The sequence below is a fragment of the Hoplias malabaricus genome, chromosome 5, assembly GCF_029633855.1.
Source record: "Hoplias malabaricus isolate fHopMal1 chromosome 5, fHopMal1.hap1, whole genome shotgun sequence".
NCBI lineage: Eukaryota > Metazoa > Chordata > Actinopteri > Characiformes > Erythrinidae > Hoplias > Hoplias malabaricus.
The window spans coordinates 12259110-12285710 of record NC_089804.1 but is presented as its reverse complement, the minus strand read 5'-3'; the positions used below and the strand labels follow the sequence as shown (position 1 = coordinate 12285710).

The window sequence follows — 26601 nt, the reverse complement described above, 5'->3', positions numbered from 1 at the left end:
GTATAGGTTAAGGACATCATGAAAGATGTAATGTCCAGTCTTCAGCAGACAAACAGTGAGAAAACCCTCCTGAGCTGGGTGAGACACTGCACCCGTAACCACGACAATGTCAACGTGCTCAACTTCACCACCAGCTGGACAGATGGACTCGCTTTCAATGCTATACTACATCACTTCAGGTAGAACCCTAACTGGGCATGCAGTAAAAACGACCGCCACCAATGCATCTGCGCAGACGACGTAGCTTTTTTCCTTCCAGATTGTCCAGTGAGACTCAGTCACTCAGTAACACACACTTTCCCTGCTTGTGCTTCATTCTCATGGGAAAGGGCACTGAGCTTATTAATAGGGTCAAAGGTCAACAACTTGTGTTAATAACCTGCACTGTGTTTTCTCATTCTATAATGTATTCTTTTGTACATGATGCTCTTGTATTTTCTCCACTTCGCAGGCCTCGTGATTTTAGTTGGGAGAGAATAGTGGCTCTGCCTCCAGTAGAGAGACTGGACCATGCCTTTAATTTTGCCAAAGACAAGCTGAACATTGAGAAGTTGCTGGACCCAGAGGGTGAGATTTTATTTACACCCTTTTATTATTTAGCACTGACATGAAATAAACCCTATACGTGTAATTTAGCATGAGAAGAATGAACAAGACCAATTCTGTTGGTCCATCCATCATGAAATTGTCACACTGTACAGTTTTGAATTGATGGGAAACATGATGCTTGTTCATTAACCAATCAAATTTGCATAATATTCATTCATTCATTGTCTGTAAGCGCTTATCCAGTTCAGGGTCGCGGTGGGTCAGGAGCCTACCTGGAGTCACTGGGCGCAAGGCGGGAACACACCCTGGGCGACACATACACTCACACATTCACATCTGCAGACACTCTTGAGTCGCCAATCCACCTACCAACAAGTGTTTTTGGACGGTGGGAGGAAACCGGAGCACCCGGAGGAAACCCACGCAGACACAGGGAGAACACACTAAGCTCCTCACAGACAGTCACTCAGAGCAGGACTAGAACCCACAACCTCCAGGTCCCTGGAGCTGTGTGACTGCGACACTACCTGCTGCACCACTGTGCCGCCCTAAATTAGCATAATATGATCTACACAAATATGGACAAAATAGCTGTCAGAAATGGGCAACATTTTTTATAAGAGTTTTTAAGGGGGGAATGGGACAAAAAAATCTCTTCAAATTGGCACTCTGTTCTTGTCTCCGCTCACCCTGTCTAACGAACTGCATTGATTGGATTACATGGATTTTCTTGCATTCAAGCACACACAGTGCATGACCATGGGCCCTCACAGACCTGCTACACACACACACACACACACACACACACACACTCACGCTCACACCAGGGGCTGTTTATATAAGTGAAGACAATTTATTTTAAGTTTGTAGAATAGGTGTTTTATCCTTGAGATGGTTGCAGTTTGAACAGATCTGTCGCAGTGTGTCTTTATGCCTTTTACACTGACTGTTCATTCCTGTATTCTTTTTTTTCTCATTGGTTCCTGCTTTATTTTCAGATGTGGCAGTTCAGCTACCTGATAAAAAGTCTATCATCATGTATGTGACATCTCTGTTCGCTGTTCTGCCCAATGATGTCACCATGGAGGACATTAGGGAGGTGGAGACGCTGCCCCGGAAGTATAAAATGGAGGAAGGCCAGCCTTTGAGCACACAGGTAAACAGTCCAGCTCACTGCAGTTGACAAACTGAAAAGACTTGCAGTCCGAGTCCTAGTTGTAGAGATTTTTAAATAAAATCAAATGCCAAAAATGTGAGCAAATTGCGCTTGCCACATTTCACTGCTTAGATGTGTTGATATGTCAAAGTTGAGGTTTGCTGGTACCTGGAGTTTTTCTGACAGTTTGAAATCCACCACAGGATGTGTAGGGGGTGGTATACCTCAGGTTATGCTGCACCATGTAAAGAACAACTCTGCTTTAGTAGAGGATGGACTTTGAATAGTGTCAGCAGTGTACACAGATGAATACAATAATAGTGAATAAGTTCACAGATTACAGGATAAGTGTTGATTGCCTAGTTGGTTTTGCTGACTAATGACTCTTGCTGCTGTGCTCTTAAGCAAGGCTGGTAACGGCTGATTCTATTGTTACTCATGTGCTTACTTTGGCAATATGGCTGCAGTGCTGTCCCCGAGAGAAACTGAATGGAACTGAACAAAGGAGCAGATAAATAACAAAACAAGACATAAGAATGTGAGTCTGATGAGCGTGTGTTGGGATTTGTAGTTCATAGAGTGCAGTCTGGCAGGAAGTGTGATGTATGAGAGAGAGCCTGGTGGGGCTGTGCTATTTGGAAAATGGGCTCTGTGTTGTGCTGCCATAAAATGACTCCAAACCCACCCTCCAGCTTTCCCTCATGCTTTCCTCTCTTTTTCCAGTGGTCAGACTGAGTCATAATTTTCAGTCCACCCTTGTTTTCCTGCTACTGTACAGGGCATGCAGTGTGCTAGCATGCAACTGTTAAAAAGTAGTATGTTTGACTGCAAGTGCTTTACCCTGATTCTATTTGATTAGTCGAGTTATTTAAAAAAATGCATGGTACTACTATAAGCAACAGACATAAATGAATACCATGTATTCATTGACTGGGCCAGAGCAGTTTGAGTGTCTGCCATTGACTCTGTGTGTGTCTTAATTGTTAATCCAAGTTTGTTCTTTGACATTAGTTGGTGCAAGAAGGGGCGGACGGAGATATAGAGATTTATAATGTCTGTTGTCTGTTGCTGTATTGGACCCAACCCCTCAGCCAGTTAGAACGCAGTATCCAAGCTCTGAAAACATGTAGGAAGTGCAGATACACAGGGTAGGGTGAAGGGAGAACAATGAGGACTTTATAATTTCCTCTGCTTAGTTTATTAGCTCACTCAGTACAGTCTGTTACCAATAAATGTCAAGCATATGTTTTAAGCGCACCATTACTGGCTCGGCTTCTCTATTGTTTATAGGTTATTATTGGAACAGGATGGTGCTTAGCCGTTGTTTAGCTTCTTGAGCTCGTATGTAGCATCCATACATGGCATATCTGTAATGGCTGTGTTCTCTAAGTGGACAGGAGCAGGGAGTTGGCTATGAGAGAGTCGTCATCTGCCATATGTCTGTGATTTAGAAGCTTATGTATTGCCAAGCCACAGCTATTTAAACCCTTGAGTTTAGCCTGGCAATACAGACCTCACTCGATTGCTCAGTTTAACACAAACACTCTCTTTCTCTCTGCCTTTTTCACCCTCACCTCTTTCTTACACACACACAGGTCTCACAACCTCCCTTTTTATCTTTCTTTATTATTTGTTTTCTCACTCTGTGGTCTTTAAGGTCAAGCATATTTCTTATGAATATCTGTGTGAAATAATGATGACCCTAGATCACAACCTTGCCTTTTCCCAAAGGATTTTTGGACATTGCTCATTTGAAAAATTACACAGAACATACCAAACTCTTTTAAAAACCAAACATTCAGCAGTAAGTGTTTTCTGAATGCAAACCATAAACAATGGATCAACAAAAGCAAGTGTTTTTCTTTATGAAATATTAGAAGAAAGTGTTTTTTTTATTTCCCCTCAGTGTATGAAAACAAACAATAACCACTGAGCGTCTCCTACTTATCTGTTTCCCTCAGTCACTGTTTGGCAAGTGTACAAACACACACTATCTCTCTCTCGTTCTGTCTCTCTGTGAACTGAATGAACAAAGCTGTTTTGGCCGTGTGGGTTTCTGCTCCAAAATGCCAGTGAATATTTTGAGTTGATGACCTTTTCTCCTTGGTTCAGGGCATTCTGGGTAAATCTACGCAAATCAACAAAGCTTTATTTGAGAATCTGAATCAGGAGGAACATTTGCATCTCTTTGTCTTCTGTCAGTTTTCTTTTTCCAGAGTCGTCTCCTCCTGAGTTCCTCCAAATGCTGTGTGAAAGGCCGATTATTCCCTTTTTTTTTAAAGGGCCTCTCCTATCTGTCAGAGGAGTGTGGTCAGACTGTGAAGACTGTAAATGACTCCAGTGTCATTCACCTCATCCACCTGGGCTTAGTTTACATTGTGTACGCTTCAGCTCGGCCTGTCCCGATCTTCAAATAGTAGTTTAATTGCCGTGTATGTTACCGCTTTTACACGATGTGTGATCTGTTTTGTTCTTAGTAGCTTCCACCTCAAGTCAAACACAAGCTCAAATGAATATTGATCACTGTCCCCTCAGAAGGTGTTAAAAAACCTCAAAGAGACAGAATTTACTCACTGCTGCCGTCTCAAAGCTATGCTATGAGCTGGTATTAAAAATTGGGATCAGTGTCGATAACAGAAAAGAAAATGTGGTGTTATGCTTTTTCTGTCACAGAATTCTGAGGTCATAGTTGAGCCCATGCCTGATCTATTAGCTGCCATTAACTCTTTTCTAGAATGACTGGGAGTGGCGCTGTATTCCTGGGCATTTAGAAGGGCAGAGCGTGGGGTGTGTTTTCCTCCACAGAATGCATTTCAGTGATCACTGAACACAATGCTATTCATGCAATGATGAAAAACCAGCTCCTATTGCAGTCACGCGCACACACGCTCACGCCCGGCTAATGTTTCAGCTTTCCTTTGACATTCTCTGCACTGGGTGTTTACTGATATTTAAACGCCCGCTTTGAAAAAGGCAGGCGTTTTCTGGGTGTTTTCCTACTGGCTGCTAGTGAAAGCGGATGTTTTTACACAGATGTGATATCTGGTATGCAATTTTAAACATAGTTGACTGACTTGACTGTCAAACCTTGGCGAGAATTGTGATTGGCTGTGGACAAAGGCTATATGTTTTGACTGGCTGAGTGTCAGCACTGTGGTTCTTTTGATTACTGTTTTCTTTGGCCCCGAGTTCTGCCCTCTGACCTCAAGTATTTCCCGATTTGTTTTTGTCTGCTTTTCTCAATGTCCGCTCCTGTATAATCAGATCTGCTGATCGGGGTGCTGTTAGCACTGCTTAGTAACTGATATATTTGCTCTTATCTTTAGTTTACATATTAACGCTGTGGTAGGAATCCCCCAAGTGACCTCAAATCTGCATCACCAGGGCTTTGATATTATTTTACCTGAGGCACATCATAATATCCTAATATAGAAATCCTTTACTGAGCATATGAATGTGAGACTTAGAGATGGACCGTATAGAAAATCCTAATATGGATCAGTATTTATGTCCATCCTGTCTGATTATATTTGTGGCTTTGGTTGTTCCTCTAACTTTGTGTGTCTTACCCTTCAGGGATTGGCTGCTGAGGTGGAGCATGCAAGCAGCCCCCTGGAAGAGACCCCCAGCACGGTGACTGAGGTAGACATAGAGGGAGCGATGGAGGGACAAGAGGAGATGGATCTGGACTCCTATCAGGTCACTCTGGAGGAGGTGCTGACCTGGCTGCTGTCTGCCGAGGACACGCTTCACATTCAGGAGGAAGTGTCGGACGATGTGGAGGAGGTTAAGGATCAGTTTCACACACACGAGGTACAGAAGACACACACATACACACACCTGCATGCACATACACACTTCACAAAGTTAGGAGATCCACATTCATGTATTTAAAGTAACGCTGTCCTTAAAATTGGAATAAGTTGAAATATATCAACAGAATCAACTACACGGTACACATCGCTCTGTTACTAGCATTCGTTTTAAAGCAAACTTATCGTAGCCTTCTTAGACATTCAGATGTGGAAGACTAGTAAGTGATTTGTAAAAACTTACCATGCTTCTCGACCTTGAGACTAGAGATTAACTCCTTGCCACAGTTCACTCAGGCTGACATTTACCGTTGATTGAGCTCTTGGCCTGAAAAAATGTTTTCTGATTGTAAAATGTGTAAGAAAGGGCAAATCAGGTTTAAAATCAAGCTAAATATTATGCAGCTCAAAAGGGTACAATTTAATGCAAACCAGCCACCCAGCATGCTTCTGTTAATCATAGATCTGCAAAATTTGTGGTTGTGCTGTGATGTTTGCAATGCCAATATCACAGAAGGCTGCAATATGCAAATACACCTGTCCCAAATCACTGCTTGTTGTACTGTTTACCTGACCTCAAATGATCTGGATAAATCTGCACGACCCAATGTGTGTGTATATAATGCAGAGTGGTATTGAATCATGAATCATCTTCGGTTTATAAAGATATATAATGATATACAACTGTTTAATTGCTCAGTGGGACTGTATTGTGTATTGTGTAGCACTAATACCTTCTCATATTTACATTCATGCCTGAAATGTCCCTTTATGCTCGCACCCATCCAAACACAATCACAACCCTACCCTTCCACTAGTGCTGCAGTTCTTTCTGTCAGGCCTGATGATGAAGAAAGGTCACCTCGTCACAGTTTACTCTGTAAACAGCTCCAGTCTCTCTGCAAGGAATGTGAAGCCTCTCTCACTACCTCTCTGTTCCTCTCCTTGTGGAGAACATGGCCCGAACATGTATGGAATGTGAGGAATTCCGCAGCAGCATTTGGGACAGACTGAGTGATCGAGAGGGAGAGAGGTGTCTGGGGGTGGGATTGTAGCAGGGGTGGGTGTTAAAGTTTACATTCCTGTCCATAAGGTGGACACTCATGTGGGCTTTTCAGAACAGTGCGAAAGCAGGTCGAACAAACAACTCTGCTAATCTCTTGAAGAATGGGCTTTTCTAGAAGCGCTGACCTGCTGCTCCTAATCGCAACAGCTCCGAGATTTCCTCGAGTGTCCCATCAGCTACTTTAGCATTTACACACCAGCTTTTCCTTGTTTGGTTTGTTTTCTTTGTAATATTTAAAATATATTTTGCTGTTTACATGTCAGAATTACATTTTGTAAATTACAGAAATAATCCAAAATCGAAAGCGTCATTTGAAGTTCTTCCCCTTGTTTCCCCCCAGCAAAGTAATTATTATTATTATTATTTTTTTTTTAATGCAGTATTATGCAGTGTTCCCTGAGAGCGTCTCAGGACTGTGAAGTCCTGGAGCAGAGGTACATTTGGTTCTCACTGAATATATTCGGAAAATACCATAGAGAACATTTTGAACACTGCACCAGAGCAGAAACACTTTTGAGGCTCTTCAATACAACGTGTAAATTTCTTTCCTCCAGTTCATAGACTAACCTGTTCCAGGTGTCCAAAACAAATGCAATTAGTAATGTATAAATTACATTATATTCATTCATCTATTCTTTAAATTGTCTGAGAAAATGTAGACTCATTCAGACATAAATGACAGCTCATCATGGGGTGCGACCAGCTTTCCATAGACTTCCACTGGCCTCAGTGAACTGCGTGTTGGGGTAAATTGGGGGATACTGTGATGGAGGGAAGAGCTTTGTGTTGTTTAATGGGTTGTCATGGTTTCTGGTATGTGTTTCCATACCCCCTCTCCATGCCCTTCACTATATAGGCGTTCATGATGGAGCTGACAGCGCACCAGAGCAGCGTGGGTAATGTGCTGCAGGCAGGAAACCAGCTGATCGCCCAGGGCAACCTGAGTGAGGAAGAGGAAGAGGAGATTCGTGTTCAGATGAGCCTACTTAACTCCCGCTGGGAGAGCCTTCGTGTGGCCAGTATGGACCGGCAGGCCAGGTAAACACACACACACACTTAGTTATTCTCATGCATTTTTGGGACACTGTATATATATTTTAATTCATTTTGAGGAGACCTGTCCTTACCTGATCTGTACGTACTACTAGCCTAATTGTAGCACTAAAGCTGAGCTCCACAAGCAGTGCCCAGAATGTGTGTCAACACACAGTGGGAACGTTAATAATATGCAGCATAAATTAGCAAATGAGTAGCAAGGTATAATGTGTATTATGTAGAAATTATATAAATTATTTGATTAAACAAGTGAAACAATCATAAATAACAATTCAACTAAAACCAAAATTGTAATATCAACTGACTTCACCTTCTCATGATCTGTGTAGTGCTTTCAGCATGGGTATTTTGAGCCCTTAAGTATGCATCTGTAGCCCTAATGCAAATATACACAACTATAGAAAGAGGATCTTCAGCTTGTGCACTTAGGCCAGATAAACGTTTAAACACAATGCTGTTTGTATTTTTAGACTTCATGAAATGCTCATGGAACTTCAGCAACAGCAGCTCCAGCAGCTCTCAGATTGGCTGCTGCAGACAGAGGGGCGGATCCGTAAAATGGAGACTGAGCCGATGGCTGGAACCATGGAGGGATATCTGGCGCAAATTGAGCAGCACAAAGTAAGAGAGCTCTGTGATTGGCCAGTTAAATGACAGACTTCATAACCTGATGGTTTGACCTAAAACGCTTTATGCTTTATTTTAAAATGCTGTTTGGTGAAATCTGTACACATTTAATACACATCACAAAACATAATGGAATATACTTAGCCCTTAGACCATGACGTTTAATGTTTGACTGCCAGAGTTCATTAGGAATGTTAGGAAAAATACAAAATGACACTTAATGGACTGTCAAGGCATTAAAGTGGTGGTTATATCCCAAGAAAGTAAACACAAACTCTCTTAATGCCTCATTTTCAAGAATGGCCTCTTCCAGCATGTTCCGCTTTGGCTTTGGTTCACTACAACCATCACCGTGACACAGAATGACACGCCATGACAGGAGTACATTGAGTATTCTTCTATGAACCTCTGCAAATGTTTTTCAAATGTACATCGAGTGTTCTTTGGCAAATTTATCCCATTTACTAAGAATTCTGTAGTGTGAAATTTTACACAGTTATTTTTCACAAATTTATACTACTGAGAATTTTCTGATCTGAAATGTAAAGTCTCTGCTGTGTTGTAGTGTGTTCTCTGCTCTAACACACCCAGTTCGCCTCAGGAAGGACGTGTTGATTAGTTCTAAAATTACATCAAGTGTGTTGGGAGTGGGGGAAACGCTAAAATCGAGAGCCACTGCTCCTCTCTGAATTTTTTAACATCGTTAGATTTGCTCTGCTGTTCAGAGCTCAGTGCTTTTATTTATTTATTTTTTAATCAAATGCGACTGAACTTTTTTGTAGACTTTTCACATTTCCGCTTCAGTTAACCTACTATTGCTGCATGTTTGTGTGTAGGTTCTGCAGAACGACCTGGAGGCAGAACAGGTGAAGGTGAACTCTCTGACTCATATGGTGGTGGTGGTAGATGAGAACAGTGGAGAGAGCGCCACTGCTGCTTTGGAAGAACAACTGCAGGTATGAAGAATTCATTCATTTATTCATTCATTCATTATCTGTAACCGCTTCTCCAGTTCAGGGTCGCGGTGAGTCCGGAGCCTAACCGAAATCATTGGGCGCAGGGCGGGGTCACACCCTGGAGGGGGCGCCAGTCCTTCACAGCGCATGAAGAATTCACACTTTTAAAAATCATCAGAAAACAAGCTCGCAAAGGAATAGCACTTAATTTTTTTTTTGTTTTCTCTGTGAAAGTAAATACGATGATGGGTAGTATAAAGAGATTGAAAGAGAGAAGGTGGAGTTGTGTTGAGGAGTCCTGAGAGAGATGGAGATGGTGAGAGTAATTTAAAGCCTCTTCTGCTCTGTCATTTGCCCTCTGGTCTTTTAATGAAAAATTGCACTCTTTGTACCATAAAGCCTGCACTATTCTGCTCCAGCTCACAGTGGATTAAGGCATTAAAGTTTGACAGGGAAGCAGAGCTCTCTTATCTGGGTCTAAGGATGTGATTTATCTTCACCACTGGCCAGAATCATTCTTGGAAAATGATCAGAGAGCTGTAAATGGCAGCTTAGGGGTGAGAGCCGGTGAGGCTAGAGATAGATTAACACTATAAAAGGTGTGAGCAGAGCCATTGTCTGACGCAGTTTAGACTTTGTTTAGAGATTTATTCAGAAATGAAAACGAATCTTCTACTTCGTCCTTATTGTATATTCCTCCTCTCCTCTCTGCAGTCTCTGGGAGAGCGCTGGGCCGCGGTGTGTCGCTGGACGGAGGAACGCTGGAGTAGACTGGAGGAAACCCTGCTGGTGTGGCAGCAGCTCCTGGACGATCAGGTCAGAACATTTCCTCGTCCTAAGAGTTAGTAGTGGTGAGGTAGTGCTGCAAGAAGATAGTGTTATGAAACTTAAAGATACTTATTACTTAGTCTTTTTTCTCCTTTAAGCCAGGTGTTCTGTTTTATTTCTTTGGTTGATAAACCTGAAAGTAACTATAAAGTAGTGCTACATTTCAAAGGACATCTATATTCAGCACTAGTGAAAATAACCAGTTATTACAAAGAATAATAATAAGGAAATCAGTGATTGGTAGAGCCCACTCCAAACAATGTAAATCCTGGAAAACAAACCTTGACCGTTGCACATCAACATCTTGATAAGTTTGTCTTTTTGTGATTAATCTTATACACATCCTGAAAAGCATATGACTATTTAGCACAATATTTATTAACACTTTAAATGACTCTCTTCTAATCACTTGGCCTGCTGTTTTATTGCATTGCGTTAATGAGTGTTTTGTCTATGTTTATGCCATGTTTTCAGAACTTGTTCAGAGCTTGGCTTACAGAGAAAGAGAAGGCCCTGAGTGAAGCGCAAACCAGTCATTACAAAGATCCCAGTGAAATAAACACTAATGTTCGTAGATTAGCGGTGAGTAGCCTAACGCATGCCTGAGGATTACTGCTTTTACACTACACTGGTGTAATGAATGTGTCTGATTAAATATATGCACTGTATTGGAAATAGGGGTTTCCTTCCTGATTTAGTGAGGGATTCTCAGATAATGGTTTCCTGTGGTTAAAATAAAAAATATATATTTAAAATAATAATAATAATAAAGAAAAATCAAACACAGAGTTCCCCTGTAATCAAGCAGCCTGAGACGTGGCCTTTGACATGGTGTGGGGACAAATAGTGACAACCAGCTTCCATTACTCTGAGGGAGTTTAACTTGCCGCTGTCGCCTCACTGCTTTGTAACTACTTAAACTGAACATTTAACCCTCTCCACTGACAGAGTCTGAAGGAGGATATGGCTCAGAAGCGGCGAGTTCTGGGTGCTTTGTCTGATGCAGGACATGATGTGACCCTCCTCCTGAAGAGTTCAGAAGCTGCTCAGCGCATTGAGGCTGACACAGAGGAGCTGACCCAGCGCTGGGACAACCTGGTCCAGAGGCTGGAGGACTGCTCTAACCAGGTGAACACACTCATACTGACTATTTCTTTCTGATTTACAGGGGCCACGACTACCTACATGCTCTATTTTGTTTGGGCAGCACAGTGAAGCTACTGGTAGCATTGATGTCACACAGTCTGTGAGGGGTTTTCATGCTCTGGTTTCTTCCCACAGTCTATGTTAGGTGGCTTGGTTATGCAGAAGTGTCGACAGGTGTGAGTCAGTGGTGCTCTGTGATGGACTGGTGTCCCCCTGACTTACATCCAGTGATTCTGGGTGGACTCCAGAACTCACCAAGACCATGCATTTGATGAAGCAGTTACATAAGATGAATGAATGAATGTCTTTTGTCTCGGATAATGGCTCTGAAGGCTGTTGTTTATTTGTTAGTGGTTTACGTTGCTGTTTATTAGTTCACTTTTGGACTGTGCAAATAGAATAATCACTGAAGTCAGGGATATGCACTTAGTAAACACTGAGACACCATTTAAAGAACATTAACCTCTAACTGCATGCTTATCATGGGAAGACCGGACTGAATGATTCATTACATACAGAGATACATGTTTTATTATATTTTTGGTATGTGTATATTAATTATAAACAAGCACAAGCAAACTGGAGTGCACATGCACACCTGAGCCCCGTGTGGACACCTGTGTGTTCTGTCATAGCCCCAAATTTAGGGGAATTGCCATGGAAACGGCCTCTCCCTGGAATTTGCAGGCAGTCCCCTCCCCAACCCCTTTCCCTTGTGTATCTCTCTCTCTCTCTCACTCTCTCACTCTCTCTCTCTCTCTCTCTCTCTCTCCCTGATGATCTCACGTTGCTGGCTGGTAGGTTCAGATTGCTTGTCTGTATGCTGCTCGTCTTTGTTGAGTCTGTCTTTTAAAAGAGACATATCCATCTGTCTCGTATCCAAGGTTACTCTTGCGGTGACTGTAGCCGGGATGCCTCAGGTGCAGGAGCGGGTCGTCATGGAGACCGTGAGCACAGTGGTGGAGCGCTTCGAGCACACTGTGACCAGCAGTGACCAGGAGCTACCACCTCCAGCCCCACCAAAGAGACGACTCCTCGACACGGACACGGAACTGAGGAAACTGTAAGAACACACTCTCTCACGCACTAACTAAGACACTATTAAACCTTAAGTCACAAGTCACTACTTTCATGTTTCTACGCTGTCCTGACGAACTATTGCTTGTGTAATGACATGAGATGTGTTTACTGTTAATTTGTATGGACAGGTTTGGGTTCACACTGCAGATTTTTGTTTTGAAGTGAAGCAGATATAAACCACAACAGATTTTTTATTTTTTCCCCCTCCATATTTAGGTCATTAAATTTAAACGTTTTGTTCTTCAGATGAAAATAGTTGAAGTCCTGAATCTGCTCTTTCAAAATATTTTTTTCAATATATTTTTAGTAAATAAGCTAAGAGTGAGAGCTGTGTAAAATATAAATATAAAAAAGAGGGGTTAATGGGGTATGAATTACAGATTGGTGTTATCTGTCCTATTTAACTTTTATCTTTTGCATGACATCAGTGGTAGAGGTAGTGTGACATAACTCATGGTTTGTTGTGGGTGTGTTTTTGGGTTTCATAGTGTGGACACTGAAATTCCTGAGCTCCTGACCTGGCTGGCCACATGGAAGAATTCAGCACAAGCACTGACCTTTGGAGAAATGCCTGACCTTAAGCAAAAAATACAGGTAAAAAAAAAAATACTGGAAATCCCATGAAGCTCTCGATACCATCAGTGATGTACCATTTACACTGTAACATTGTCTTTAAATCTATAAAAATAGATTAAAAAAAATAATATGTGCAGGTCCTGGAGGTGGAGCTCAGAGCAAATGATCAACAGGTGAAAGAAGCAGTTGAAAAAGGAAAGAAATTAACAGAACAACTAGATAAAGGTAAGAGCCATGGGTACCTGATTTGTCTCTCTTGGTTGTCTTTTATGAAATTACAATCTCTTTCTCTCTCTCTCTCTAGAAGGACTGTCCTCAGCTCAGTCTCGTTCTGCTGTGAGCACGGTTGAAACCGAATGGGCGATTGGTCGCAAGCTGCTGCAGGACCTGGAGGAACATGCTGTTCTTTTAGAGCGTGTAGCAGCTTTCTCTTCAGAGCTGCAGGTTCTAGATAAAGCTGTGATGGAAGCAGAGTCCTGGCTGGGCCGCACAACAGGGCTGTGTGCCAAAGCGGACCGTCCAACTCTTCACAAACTCGGGGAGGACTGCCAGGTCAGTGCCATGGGTCAAAGTGTTTATAGTGTGATGTTGATTGTGTATATTTCATACATAGAATTTTTCTTTCTGTTTAGGTTCAGGTGGTAACAGAAAGAGGCGGCCATTTTGAAAATAGATTAGTACAGAATCTCAGATACATCTCAGACTGTACTGCAATATATTTCACAATATATCACTATAATCACTTGTAGACTAGTTAAAACCAAACCATAGGGATATTATTTATTTAGCCGTGATCTATAGTAGCCAATGATATAAAAGATGGACCATAAATGGCGTACTGAAGTGTGTGAAAACGTTTGAATTAGATGAAAATGTCTGGTACACTCTGGTAGGGTTATGATGGAGTAATGAGTGATTCTGTGTCACTATTTCATGACTGTGTTTATAGGTCAGTGTTAATGGCTCATTTGAGACGCATGTGTGTTCCAGGTTCAGTTGGCAGGGCTGTTGGCTCTACGTCCTCGTGTTCAAGATGTCTCTGTCCAGGCGGATTCTCTGGCCTCAGAACCCAGCTTCCACGCCACCGTCAAAACCAACGTGGCCAACGTGGCATCACGCTATGATCAAACCGTTCAGCAGCTGAAGATGACAGAACAGGAGATTAATGCAGGTAAACTAGCTTATTTCTCAGCTGTATTCTCCAGAAACTGCAGAGAGAACGAAAGGTAGAACAGAACCCAGTGTGTCTCTGATCTGACTGAGTGTCAGGCTGGTTATCTATGCGTGTGGTCATGAAAAGAAACCTAGAGACAGGGAGAAGGAATGGGGATGACTCAGAGATTAATGCAATGACTGGAAAAGTTCCAAGCAAAACACGTAACTTTCATGAGAGGAATTCTCCTTCTCTTTTTACCCTCTGCTCCTCTCCTCTGCTCTCTTCTGTTGTACGTCTTGTTGAATAATGCAGCAGGTAAATCATGGGTGAAGCAGCTGATCGGGGGTGGACAGAAATGAATGGGGTGTTGTTTGGAGAAAGTGTGGGACACAAAAGCGCTGATCGAGGCAGAGGAAGAGAAAGGAGCCTGTTTATGGCTGTGATGTCAACATAAATTGGCCGCGACCCTGCGGATGCTTGTGGACTTTTGCTAATGCAGATTAACCTCTTGAGAATTTTATAAATGTTAGTGGTCGTACTTTCACTTAGAAAATGAGCGTCGTTTTCCCGAGGTGTTCAAACTGTACACAGTAGTGTAGAGCAGGGTAGGTCTCAGACAGCCCCATGCGGACCTATAGGCAAGATACTAAACAAATACACGTTTATAGACCCATAATCAAATAAACCGCATGTGCCTGGTCATACCTCATTTCTGAAGCTCATCAGTTGAAGGATATACACAGATAGGCACAGGAATAAATCCACTGACAGTTGAGGTGAATAACATTTATGTGGGCAGGGTGTCACCTGTCAAGGGGTGGGATATATTAGGCTGCTAACTGGGAACACACCACAACCCCTGTCGTATTATTGGAAATGATCCGACTATAACATTGTGATCGTTATATTATTATCACAATTTGACAATTCAGATCCTTATGTTTGCCAGTTTTTCCTGCTTCCGGCATCTTCAACAGACTGTTCACTTGCTGTCTAATGTCTCCAACCCCTTGACAGTTGTGAGTGTAGTGAGATAATCAGTGTTAGTCATGTCACGTCAGTGATATTAATCTTGTTTCAAAACCATGACTAATGACTTTGTTGCCCTCCTATGGAAAAAAGTTGTCATTACACTGAGCTTACAGTTATAATCTCTATTTTTGTTATCATTAATTTATTTGGTTTCTGTGTGTCAGCTGTGAGCAGGCTGCAGGTGGATGAGGAGCGCAGTGACGCTCGGGTGGAACTAGAGGCCAGGCTCTCGGCTCTCACTTCCAGCGTCACTAACACACTTTCTACTGAGGCAGCAGTGGACAAAGCTCAGGTATGTGTTTGTGTGCTGTGGCTGTTTCTACCTTTCCACCTGTATTTAGGAAATTCTCCATCCAAGTTTCTGTAGCAGTCTCTAATTGTCTTCTTCTATGAGTGGGTTTCATGTCACGGGTTGTGTTCATTTCATTCGTCTGTTGATATCTGGTGTGGTACGGACGTGCCAATGTTAATAAGCACTGGAGTATTGAATTAAGTCTGGTGTAAATTCTCCAGACTGTTGTTGTTGTCTGAGTTTGGAAACATGTTAATAGTGAAAGGAAGGAAGAAGTAAGGAAAGACACTAAAAGAAAGAGGAAGTAAAGAGAGCGAGAGGAAGTCTGTTTAGATTACCTCACTCTCTCCCCTGTCCTGTAAAAATACAGTGGTATTGTATGTTATTTCCTGGTGGAGTTTACATGTGGTGTAAAAGTGAATTGCACACTACAACTATAAGAGGAGACCAGGAGCAGACATACCAGCTCTTACCTAGTGCTTCATTAAATCATACATCACAAAGTTGAAATAATATATCATTCTTTTGTCTTTTAATCCGGGTTAGATGTGTCTGTTTTGCCATCTGCTGGTTTAAATCGTGTACTGCATTTCTATGAATGACTGGTGTGTTTGTTAGCATTGTATTTCATGTGGGTAATCAAATTTAAACCGGCCTGTAGCTTTGTGTATAGAAACGGAGCACGTGGGTTGGTGCTCGTGGATAATGTTGGTGTTGCACTCTTGTGCCCTGTAGGTTCTTTGTGCAGAGGTTGAACAGAAGCAGCAGGCTGTATCAGACCCAGCTGAACTACAGCGATGGACCCAACTCTCTGTCGCTGCCACAGACCAGCTCGGCATGCTGCAATGCATTCTGGGAAGCATGAAGGATGCACAGGTATGCATTGTGCACTCGTATAGTTGGGCTAATTGGAATTTTTGGTCACTATACACAAAAATAGCTCTTCTGTTTATAAACAGTGTGGTGTGAATTTGTTTTGTATCAGAACTAACACTTTTCCTCATTTTTCATGAGCTTTTATGAAGTTTTGTTGTTAAAACCACAATAAATGACTACTTTTATTTTTTTAACCGAGGTAATAATTTTTCACTGTGTGCAGGTTCAGAGTGAGGAAGTGGCCAGATGGTTGGACGCTGTGGAGGAGCTGCTATCCAGAGACTCTGGATCCCTCAGCCACGGTGACAAACTACAAGAGGAGCTTAACCAATGCAAGGTAATTGTTTCAAAGTTTGATCTTTAATATTTGTAATAGTTACACCAGCCATTTTTTGTACATGATATTTGTTTTCATGTGTGTAGGAGTATGTGGGAGAGATGGAGGCGGTGGAGTCGTCTCTGAAGCAGATGGGAGAGAATGTTTCAGCTGTACAGCAGAGTGCAGTACCAGGCCTGAACAACTGGGGGCAGCAGGATTTGGAGGAGAAACGGAAACGTTGGGAGACGCTCAGCACACAGGTGAGGAAGAGGAAGACCCGTCATGGCACTGCTTTCATTGCTTTACATCTGCCAGTGAGGCACTTCTGGGCTTCACAACATCTCCAGCTCTTCAGGGACCACTGTGGCCTGCAGTTGTACTGTATAAAGTTACACGTAAAACTTATATCGGCTACTGTCAAATAAAGGGGATATAGCTTATAGGCGCTTTGTTGTTTGGTTCTCTGGATTTCAGCAAGTTTGTGTGAGACACCGTATGTTTTGTACAGTTGCTGCAGCAGCAGGAGAGAGTGAATGAAAGTCAGGAGAAAGTGCTGAACCTGAGGAAGGATTTGGCTGAGATGAGGGAGTGGATGACTCAGGTGGATGAGGAATTCCTCATGAGAGACTTTGAGTACAAAAGTCCAGAGGAACTGGAGGAAGCTCTGCAGGAAATGAAGGTATTAACACCATGAGAAAACACTGCAAGTTTGTAAAGTTATAGCAATGGAACTTATTCAATAAAAATATACAGAATATAAAAATATGCTAAGATACTGAGTATGTTTTAGAAAAACTTTAACCTGGTAATGTGTGACTGTTGTAAACCAACACCGGATCACTGTGAATAGCAAAGATCTGGACAAATTTCTAAGTGAAAACCACATCTGAATGTAAATTAACTTATAGAATACGGAAATGTCCATGTGCTGCTGGGAATGTGTGTGTAGAATCATGAATTTTTATGTGTGTGTGTCTTTTAGAGGGCTAAAGAGGATGTGCTACAGAAGGAGGTGCGAGTGAAGATTTTGAAGGACAGTATTAATGTGTTAATGAGTAAAGTGCCCCCCAGTGCTCAGGACCTGAGCAGTGAGCTGGCCGTGGTGTTGAAGAACTATAACAAACTGTGTGATCGCTTCAAGAGCAAGTGTCACACACTGGAGGTAATGCATACACACACACACACACACACACACACACAGATGAGATATAGGTTTGGTAAAATGATTAGTCACTGTAATTTCTGTGGTTTGTAAATTGTGGTGCAATTAATTAATTTATATATATATAATAAAGTTTTTTCCAACTGTAATTGAAGCTGCTTTTCAGGACTTGATATTTTCTGTAGTTTGACTAGCACCAAACTTTTTTTGTAGGAGGTTTGGTCATGTTGGATCGAGCTGCTGCAGTATCTGGAGGTGGAGTCTGGCTGGTTGAACAATTTGGAGGAGAACCTGCAGGCCACAGAGAACCTGCCGGAGAACACTGAGACAGTCAACCAGGCACTGGAGGTACTTTATTCTCACTCAGTCACTCTTTGGAGCACAGTTTTCAATGTTGTTATAAATCAGATATTAATTTTACCACCAATGAATGTACACTTTTGGACACACGAAGCAGTGACAGTGTCTCTCTCTTTCTCTGCCTCAGTCTCTGGAGTCAGTTCTGCGTCACCCTGGTGATAACAGGACCCAGATCAGAGAGTTGGGTCAGACTTTGATTGACGGCGGTATCCTAGACGAGCTCATCAGCGAGAAACTGGAGAGCTTCAACTCTCGCTATGAGGAGCTCAATAAGCAGGTGTGTGCATGGCCTCGATTCAATTCTGTGGGGTAGTTTTCTCTTTAACTCTAATTGAAATGATCAGCCCAGACACCATTCAGACTTTGAGGTCACTGCTACAAATGTGTTGCTATGTTGAGGCAGTCTTGTCCATATTTGTAGATAAGTATTCCATACTTTATCAGAATCCAGGTAAGCAAGTCTAGTTCAGATGACGTAACTCTGTGTGGTTTGAGGTAAGTGTGTGATGATAGACCAGGAAAGTGGGTGAAATTTAAGCCTCTAAAAAGGTCAGCTATATTTGACTGTTTGCTCTAAACGTAAACACTTGGGATGAAAGCCAGGAAGTGAAAGAAAGTGTATAAATTAGATTATTTTTCACTGAATATTTCTTGTAACCATTTTACTAAAGCATGTGACTGTTCCGATGGTATGCACTCTGGTTGTGTTTTACCAGATATTTTCATTCTGTTTGTTTGTGCAGGCAGTGGCACGTCAGATGGCCCTGGAACAGCAGCTGGGAACTCTGAGGGAAAATGAGGCCGTGTTACAGACCCTGCAGGAGTCCCTCACTCAGCTGGACCAGACACTGACCTCCTACCTCACTGATCGCATTGATGCCTTTCAGCAGCCTCAGGAAGCTCAGGTACACGCAAGAATAGAAAACCAAGAAGGAGCTTGATGAACTTAGTGAGCGAAGTGAACTTAAACACAGATAGTGATATCAGTGAGAACATTCATCACGTATTACATGTCTTTTTAGTTACCCTCCCTCAAGATATCAATCTTTAAAGATAGTTTTATAGATTTAGACAAGCCCTGTGTGAGCATGGTAACAGGTCTAAAGCATATCTCTTTAAAAATGAGAGGATTACAGGTCAGACGCATTATTATTTGAATTACACTTCTTAATCTCCTTTTATTTTTGGCTTCGGAGTGGGTGGGAGTGGGTATTAGAATTGTAATGTCACCTCCCATTGTATTTTCATTTGCCCACCACTGCACTCTGGACTGGATGTGAGGGGAAGTTTAAAACTGAATGCCAGTTTTCATTCTAATTTTGACCCTGGTTGCCTCCATATAATGCTGTTTTCTTAATATTAAATGTGGAACTCCACTCTGGTTGTAGATCATAAATAAGTAGTTATTGCAGGTTTGACTACTGACCTGCCCTGTGTCCTGTAGGCAATCCAGGCTGAGATTGCAGCCCATGAGTCCTCTCTGGAAGACCTGCGCAAGAGGAACGTGGGTAATGTTCCTGCAGCGACATCCGACGGCAAAGCAGTGCGTGGCGGCACCATGCTGGACCAGCTCCAGGTCAGTCCCTACACTCTCCATTTGATCATTCGCACTCTGCTCCGTCGTTGGCAATAACATTACACCACTTCACCACATATTGGTGTGTCATGCGTTGTAAAGATGCCAACCAAGCATCAAACTACCTGATACAAGCCTTCATGCATTTTTAAGCCATGGGACAATTTTAAGTCTTTGCGCATTGTCAAAAGCACTTCAAAGTCAGAATGACTGATTACATCCTGTGTGTTCAGATCACAGTGTGAAACTTGTTTCACTGCTTGTGGGATTGTAGGAGCTCCAGATCCCAACCTTAATGTGATTATGGCACTGAAAACTGCTTTTTTTCTTTATTTTTCATAGTATGTTCTCTTCAAATCAAAGTATTTTCCCCTATTTTTTTATGTGACTGCCTTTACTGTGATTTTTTTTCTTCTTTTCTTCTTTAATCCCCTTGAGAATTTGGGGAGCGTAAATTTCTGCCAGTTGCCCAGAGCAGGTTAGCATATACTTCTTCTGATGTGCTCTGTGTTTCTTCTGCAGTAGAACTTTAACACATGCTCTGGGCCTTTGTAGAGTTTCTCTATTATCTTTCAGTGTTTAAATTTACATAGCTATCAGTTCACCCCCTGTTGGGCCCATTACAAGGCACACTAACATCTACCGTAATTAGTCTGGGGTTATTAGTATTCCTTGTCAGTGTGGTGTGAGCTAAAATCTGTAGAGGGCTGGAGGCACTTTTTCATCTGTGCTAATTCAACATGAGGGGCCCGCCATGGCACACAGCTGGTTTTCTTGCCTCCTTAGTGTAATATATATATATATATATATATATATATATATATATATATATATATATATATATATATATATATATATATGATACTGGGATATTTTATTCATAGCTTCTTGGCTCTTGGAGGATGTATAAAGTTGTAAAATAGTAGAGATCTGTTATCTTTTACAGGTTTAAATAAGTGCTCTATAAATAATTTAACTTTGCCTTGTTTACGATCTTTTCATTTCATACAATGAAGAGAAATCTACTGACGTTATTGATGTTATTAACGTTATTAACGAGAATTTAGTTCAGGTCTTCAGTGGTAATATACTTTAGGACGTACCCTTTTACATTTTTTTTATAAATTTGTTGTTTCTTAGCTAAATTAGCTGTGTAACTCCAGTTCAAATCTAAAGCACATTTCACATATCAAACATGTCTTAGATTATGACTACATTTGGTATAAATGGTTTAAAACTCTCTCATTAATAACAATGACGCTGATGGTGACGATTTCACATCCCTGTGCAGAGGAAGCTGAGGGAGATCAACACCAAGCTCCAGCTGTTCCAGAAGCCAGCCAACTTTGAACAGCGGATGTTGGACTGCAAGAGAGTGCTGGAGAATGCCCGGGCCGAGCTGCACGTACTGGACCTCACTGACACACACCCAGAGCAGATCCAAACACACCTTGCCGGCTGCATGGTCAGAGCACAGACACACACACAGTTAGAAGTAGAGCAGCTGACTAATTGTTTTCCTGAAGTTGTTGGCTTTCACGAGTGCATTTAAAGTGTAGAAAGCCCACTAAGAATGCCACTCATTTTTAATACTGTACAAACTGTGACTTAAAGTACTTAGAGTAACTCTTCTGTTCCTTTTTCCCCCATGTTGTGTTTCTGTGTTTTGCTCATACAGAAGCTTTATAAGATGTTGAGTGAAGTGAAGCTGGAGGTGGAGACGGTGATTAAAACAGGCCGGCAGATTGTACAGAAACAGCAGACTGAGAACCCAAAAAGCATGGATGAACAACTCACTGCCCTAAAACTGCTGTACAATGACCTAGGAGCACAGGTACACACCGATGTAAACACACAGATTATTGCATAAACAGCTCTCAGTTTACTGGTTGATCTACATCTGCTGGTTGAGAGCAGCCAGTCTGAAGTGATTTGAACGTCTTACACTTGAGGAATACCAGGCAATATAAACTGGGAGGAGGCTCCAGGTAGTCCCAGTGAGTCTTTCTCCAAGCTTGGCTGGAAATGCCTGAGGGTGCTCATGAGGAACAGAGAGAGTGCTTTCCCTGTTGCCACCACAAATCTGAGTTAGCAGACAGCTACATGAGACATTACACGAAATTTAATCAGCCGTGTGACTCACCATACCTTTAAACCTTTTTTTTAATATGGTAAATCTGTGTGTTGTGTGTGTTATTAGGTGACTGAGGGGAAGCAGGAGCTGGAGAAGGCTCTGGCTCTGTCTCAGAAGTTGCATAAGGACAGTACCATCCTGCAGGACTGGATGAGCTCTACACTATCACAGCTGGAGCAGAAGATCAACACAGAAGACATGCCTGCTAATATAGACACAGAGATCGCTTGGGCCAACGTGAGTGCATTTGTATGAGCCCATTGGGCTGTAACTATTACGTTAAACGTATAGAGTTTTTAAAAATGTCTTTCTATCTGTGTCCTGCAGGCTCTGCTGAAGGAGACTGATTGTAAAAAGGCAGATCTGACCAAAATGATGGAGAACAGTGCTGCCCTGCAGGCTCTGGTGGAGGGCAGTGAAGCTCAGCTGGAAGATCAGCTCTTCGTCCTGAACGAGGGATGGGAGCGAGTGCGAACCCTCACTGAGGACTGGCTTAGCGCTGTACTGGTGTGTTTGTGTGTACTTGCTTTGCCGTGATTAAGAGGAGTATTTGGTTTAATTGAAAGCAATATGGCGGCACGGTGGTGCAGCAGGTAGTGTCGCAGTCACACAGCTCCAGGGACCTGGAGGTTGTGGGTTCAAGTCCCGCTCCGGGTGACTGTCTGTGAGGAGTGTGGTGTGTTCTCCCTGTATCCGTGTGGGTTTCCTCCGGGTGACTGTCTGTGAGGAGTGTGGTGTGTTCTCCCTGTATCCGTGTGGGTTTCCTCCGGGTGACTGTCTGTGAGGAGTGTGGTGTGTTCTCCCTGTGTCTGCGTGGGTTTCCTCCGGGTGCTCCGGTTTCCTCCCACAGTCCAAAAACACATGTTGGTAGGTGGATTGGCGACTCAAGTGTTCCTAGTGAGTGAATATGAGTGTGTGTGTTGCCCTGTGAAGGACTGGCGCCCCCTCCAGGGTGTATTCCTGCCTTGCACCCAGTGCTATGATAATGAATAGTTACAGATAATGAATGAATGACAACAGTTTCATAACTGGACTGGCATTTAACTTGGGAAAGGTAGTATTATTATAATAACTAAATGAGTCTTTTTTTTTTTTTTTTGACCCAGTTTGAGCCTGCTGTTTGATAGTTTTACAGACTGACTGTAATAAATGTAGTGTGATTTCAGTCCAGTATGAACCCACTGTATGTAGCTAAAATTGTGGGGTTTTGTCTAAAAAAAAAAAAGACAAAAATCCAGTATGAAATTGCAGTGTATGTAGTTTGACTCTAATCACTTTGGTCTTCTCTTATTGGCTAATCCTTGAACCCTGCACATGATATTAGCTTGGTTTAAATCATGTATTAAGTAGATTTAATACAGATTTCAGTTTCATTATGTGAAGAATAATCTCTGGAGATTCCTCCTCCAGGTTCTCATTAGTACAGTAATACAAAATCACATTTGTTTGTGTGTTGCAGAATCACCAGAATGAGGTGGAGATGTTTGATGAGAATCTGGCTCACATCAGCACGTGGCTTTACCAGACTGAGATTCGACTGGATGAGATGGAGAAACTGCCTGCAGTTGAGAGAGAGGCAGTGGTAAAGGTCAGAAACGCGTTGAGTTCTCTGTTCTTTGTTCTAGCTTACTGCTTTAATCCTTGATTTTACGACCTTTTTGTATTTCATTAATTTGTTGACGTGATAAAAAATAAAATAAAAATCTTTCTCAAGGCTGTGCTGAGTGAGCTGGAGGCGATGAGTGTGAGAGTGGATGGTGCTCGTGATCAGGCGGTGATTCTGATGACCAGCAGGGGGCCTGCGTGCAGAGAACTGGTGGAGCCCAAACTAGCTGACCTCAACCGCAACTTCCACAAGGTGGCGCAGCACATCAAATCCGCCCAGGTACTTGACACATCCAAGTGTCTCATTGGACTTTAGGTGTAAGTGAGAGAAGGGACTTTTTTCCAGTCCTGGATGGTTATTACAATGATCGACAGACTTAAAAACGGTCGGCCTCATAAGAGAGTATCCTTCTTAGCCTTTATCAGTGATGGCCAGGAAAGCCAAAGGATGAATGACCCACCTACTTTTTATTTTGTAGCAATTTACAGAGGTATTTCCATGGAGGGGGATATCAATAGCTCAAGCAATGCACCCGTGAGGGTTTGAGTTTTCAGATGGGTGCAGAAGTGCCTGAATACTGGAGTCAGGTGTCTGCTACTACTAATAATATTATTCTCTAAGCTCCAGTGCAGAAGATGTAGTGAATATAATTGGATTTTATGTAAATGTGAACTAATTTCTGTAATGGCTGTACAAGTCATTTCCACAGACGTTTCCAGTGTTTTTCCTCTGTATGTCACTGATTTGTGAGGTTTTTTTTTTGTGCAGATGTCACTGGGTCTGGAGTCTGGGGAAGCGGAGGTACAGCGGCAGGAGGTGCTGAAGGAGGTGTCTGCTCCTCTTATGTCTGCAGAGCTACACCAGTTTGAGTCAGAATTACAAGCATTACTTAGTGCACTGGACAATCAGGACCACACACACACACCTGATGATGATAAGGTACACACACATACACAACCCTGATGATGACAAGGTTATACTTTATATATGTGTGTGTGCTGTAAGTCCACTAAACCTAGTCTGTGTGTATGATTTCAGCTGGATGAAGAGAAGGCTCGTGTTGAGGAGTTGTTGAGAAGAGAAGAGGAGATGCTGCTGTCTCTTCCAGAGGAGAAAAGGGAGGAGATACGCAGGAAGCTGCTTCTGCTGCAGACCCGCTACAGGGTACACTCTCACACACACTCGAGTGCGACCAATAGCAGGCAACTGAATGCTTGAAACAGGAAAAAAAAAACACAAAGCAAGAAATGGTTTACAGCCCAAGATTTAATAGAAATCCCAATGTCGGCACAAGGCCACATATCTTCAAAAGGTGTCTTGTTAATGTCTCCTCTCTTTATTCCTGCTTAGGAGATCCACATCATCAGGACTCGTCAGGTTGTAGTGGTGGACTCCTCTTTCTCCTCCTCTCTTGCATCCCCCCTCCCTCAGGAAGTGAGGAGTGTGTCTCCGTCTGCATACCTGCTGGACATCAACAAGGTCCTGCTGGCCATGGCTGACAATGAGCTGCTCCTCAACTCTTCAGAGCTCAGCAGTGGCCTGTTTGAAGATTTCTCCAGCCAGGAGGACACGCTGAGGGTGCGTCCCAGGGCTTTGTCAAACAGGGAACCGGGATTTACTTATTTATTTATTTTTTTATGGTCTTCAGTTACTAGTCCAATTGTGGGTGTACCTGAAGGAATCATGTGATACTGCTAAGGTTTTAAGGGGCGGCACGGTGGTGCAGCAGGTAATGTCGCAGTAACACAGCTCCAGGGACCTGTGGGTTCGATTCCTGCTCCGGGTGACTGTCTGTGAGGAGTGTGTTGTGTTCTCTCTGTGTCTGCGTGGGTTTCCTCCGGGTGACTGTCTGTGAGGAGTGTGTTGTGTTCTCTCTGTGTCTGTGTGGGTTTCCTCCAGGTGCTCCGGTTTCCTCCCACAGTACAAAAACACACGTTGGTAGGTGGATTGGTGACTCAAAAGTTCCCATAGGTGTGAGTGAGTGTGTGTGTGTGTTGCCCTGTGAAAGACTGGCACCCCCTCCAGGGTGTATTCCCGTCTTGCGCCCAATGATTCCAGGTAGGCTCTGGACCCACCGCGACCCTGAACTGGATAAGGCTTACATATAATGAATGAATGAATGTTAGCAGTTGTATCAGGCTACAAAAGCCAGCCGTGAAATTTTAAGGCCAGGATTCCCATACGTTAGCATTAATCCTAAAGCTAATTTGCAGTGCCAGTAATGACTTCTAATTGAAAATGTACTTTAGTCAAGGCTTAAGATTAATCTACATCAGGGAAAGTGGCCCTTACAGTTTTAGAGTTTGGTTTTATGGCGACTATATATTTAATATCAGGAAACAAACAGTGTTCCTCTAATGGCACTTTGCATACGGTTACCAACTGTAAACACCCATTAAGCAGACATTGCCATTAGAAACAAAGTGGCACAAAGTTATGCCCTTTACTTAGTTCAAATAACTGTATTTATCTCAGTATTGTTATTGTGTAGAGAGGCACAGCAATGTATTATAGCGCAGAGATTAAATCAGCAGATTGATGTAATTTAAATGTCTTATAACATATAGGTCTTTATATATATAAGGAGCTGTTAAAGTGAACTAAGAAGGGAAACATACAAAAAAAAACTCACTTCTCTTTGTTTTAACACTGTACACTGACTTTAAAGTGAACCTTGTTTCTTAGCTGGTCCTCTTTAACACTAATGAGATATGACTCTCCTTTTTTTTCCATACCACAGCTTTTTCAGAACCCAGACCCCCAAGTGTGCAGCGTTTGAATTATGGATAGTGTGTTTGGCCATTTTTCATGCCGCTCTTATTTTCTGGACGTGAAAAATACACAAAACTGAGATGAAGCAAAGGGCCTTTACCCAAAAAAACAAAGATAATCATTTCCACTGTAGACAGTGACCTGAGACGAGGATTAAATCCAAATCCAGAGCTGTGTGGTTGAGAGGCAAAGTCACCGTGCCCCCGTTAAAATAGCTCAATAATCCTAATTATATACGATATGGTTTGCTTCTGAATGTGAGTGTTTCTGAAAACTGGAGGTGCTCACCACATGCTCAGAATTGTGACACACCTATAATGCCATACCGAGGTCATGAATCAAAATGTGAAGCAAACTGAGGTCACTTTATTTTCACACTGCACAAATCAAGCAGACCACAGAACAAAAGGCAAACCACCTCTGGAGACGACAATGACTCTGGTCTGAGACACCAGGAAACATGC

The 26601-nt window shown here is 42.5% G+C and overlaps 1 protein-coding gene across 6 annotated transcripts in view; it reads left to right on the top strand.

Moving 5' to 3' along the window:
- Window positions 1–26601, top strand: part of LOC136696983 (utrophin-like) — a 229473-nt gene that overhangs the window by 33045 nt on the left and 169827 nt on the right. For all 6 annotated transcript variants that reach the window (XM_066671822.1, XM_066671823.1, XM_066671821.1 and 3 more), the window contains 34 exons: window positions 7–179; window positions 452–567; window positions 1548–1705; window positions 5282–5518; window positions 7440–7621; window positions 8110–8260; window positions 9103–9222; window positions 9937–10038; window positions 10525–10632; window positions 10999–11178; window positions 12081–12259; window positions 12765–12870; window positions 12990–13077; window positions 13157–13404; window positions 13843–14023; window positions 15205–15332; window positions 16068–16208; window positions 16432–16545; window positions 16632–16787; window positions 17036–17206; window positions 17510–17689; window positions 17903–18037; window positions 18177–18326; window positions 18793–18954; window positions 19494–19625; window positions 20917–21090; window positions 21304–21459; window positions 21826–21996; window positions 22087–22266; window positions 23219–23347; window positions 23474–23644; window positions 24134–24304; window positions 24404–24529; window positions 24716–24943. In XM_066671822.1, the coding sequence (XP_066527919.1) occupies window positions 7–179; window positions 452–567; window positions 1548–1705; window positions 5282–5518; window positions 7440–7621; window positions 8110–8260; window positions 9103–9222; window positions 9937–10038; window positions 10525–10632; window positions 10999–11178; window positions 12081–12259; window positions 12765–12870; window positions 12990–13077; window positions 13157–13404; window positions 13843–14023; window positions 15205–15332; window positions 16068–16208; window positions 16432–16545; window positions 16632–16787; window positions 17036–17206; window positions 17510–17689; window positions 17903–18037; window positions 18177–18326; window positions 18793–18954; window positions 19494–19625; window positions 20917–21090; window positions 21304–21459; window positions 21826–21996; window positions 22087–22266; window positions 23219–23347; window positions 23474–23644; window positions 24134–24304; window positions 24404–24529; window positions 24716–24943 (5304 nt within the window). The remainder of the gene's footprint in view (window positions 1–6; window positions 180–451; window positions 568–1547; window positions 1706–5281; window positions 5519–7439; window positions 7622–8109; window positions 8261–9102; window positions 9223–9936; window positions 10039–10524; window positions 10633–10998; window positions 11179–12080; window positions 12260–12764; window positions 12871–12989; window positions 13078–13156; window positions 13405–13842; window positions 14024–15204; window positions 15333–16067; window positions 16209–16431; window positions 16546–16631; window positions 16788–17035; window positions 17207–17509; window positions 17690–17902; window positions 18038–18176; window positions 18327–18792; window positions 18955–19493; window positions 19626–20916; window positions 21091–21303; window positions 21460–21825; window positions 21997–22086; window positions 22267–23218; window positions 23348–23473; window positions 23645–24133; window positions 24305–24403; window positions 24530–24715; window positions 24944–26601) is intronic.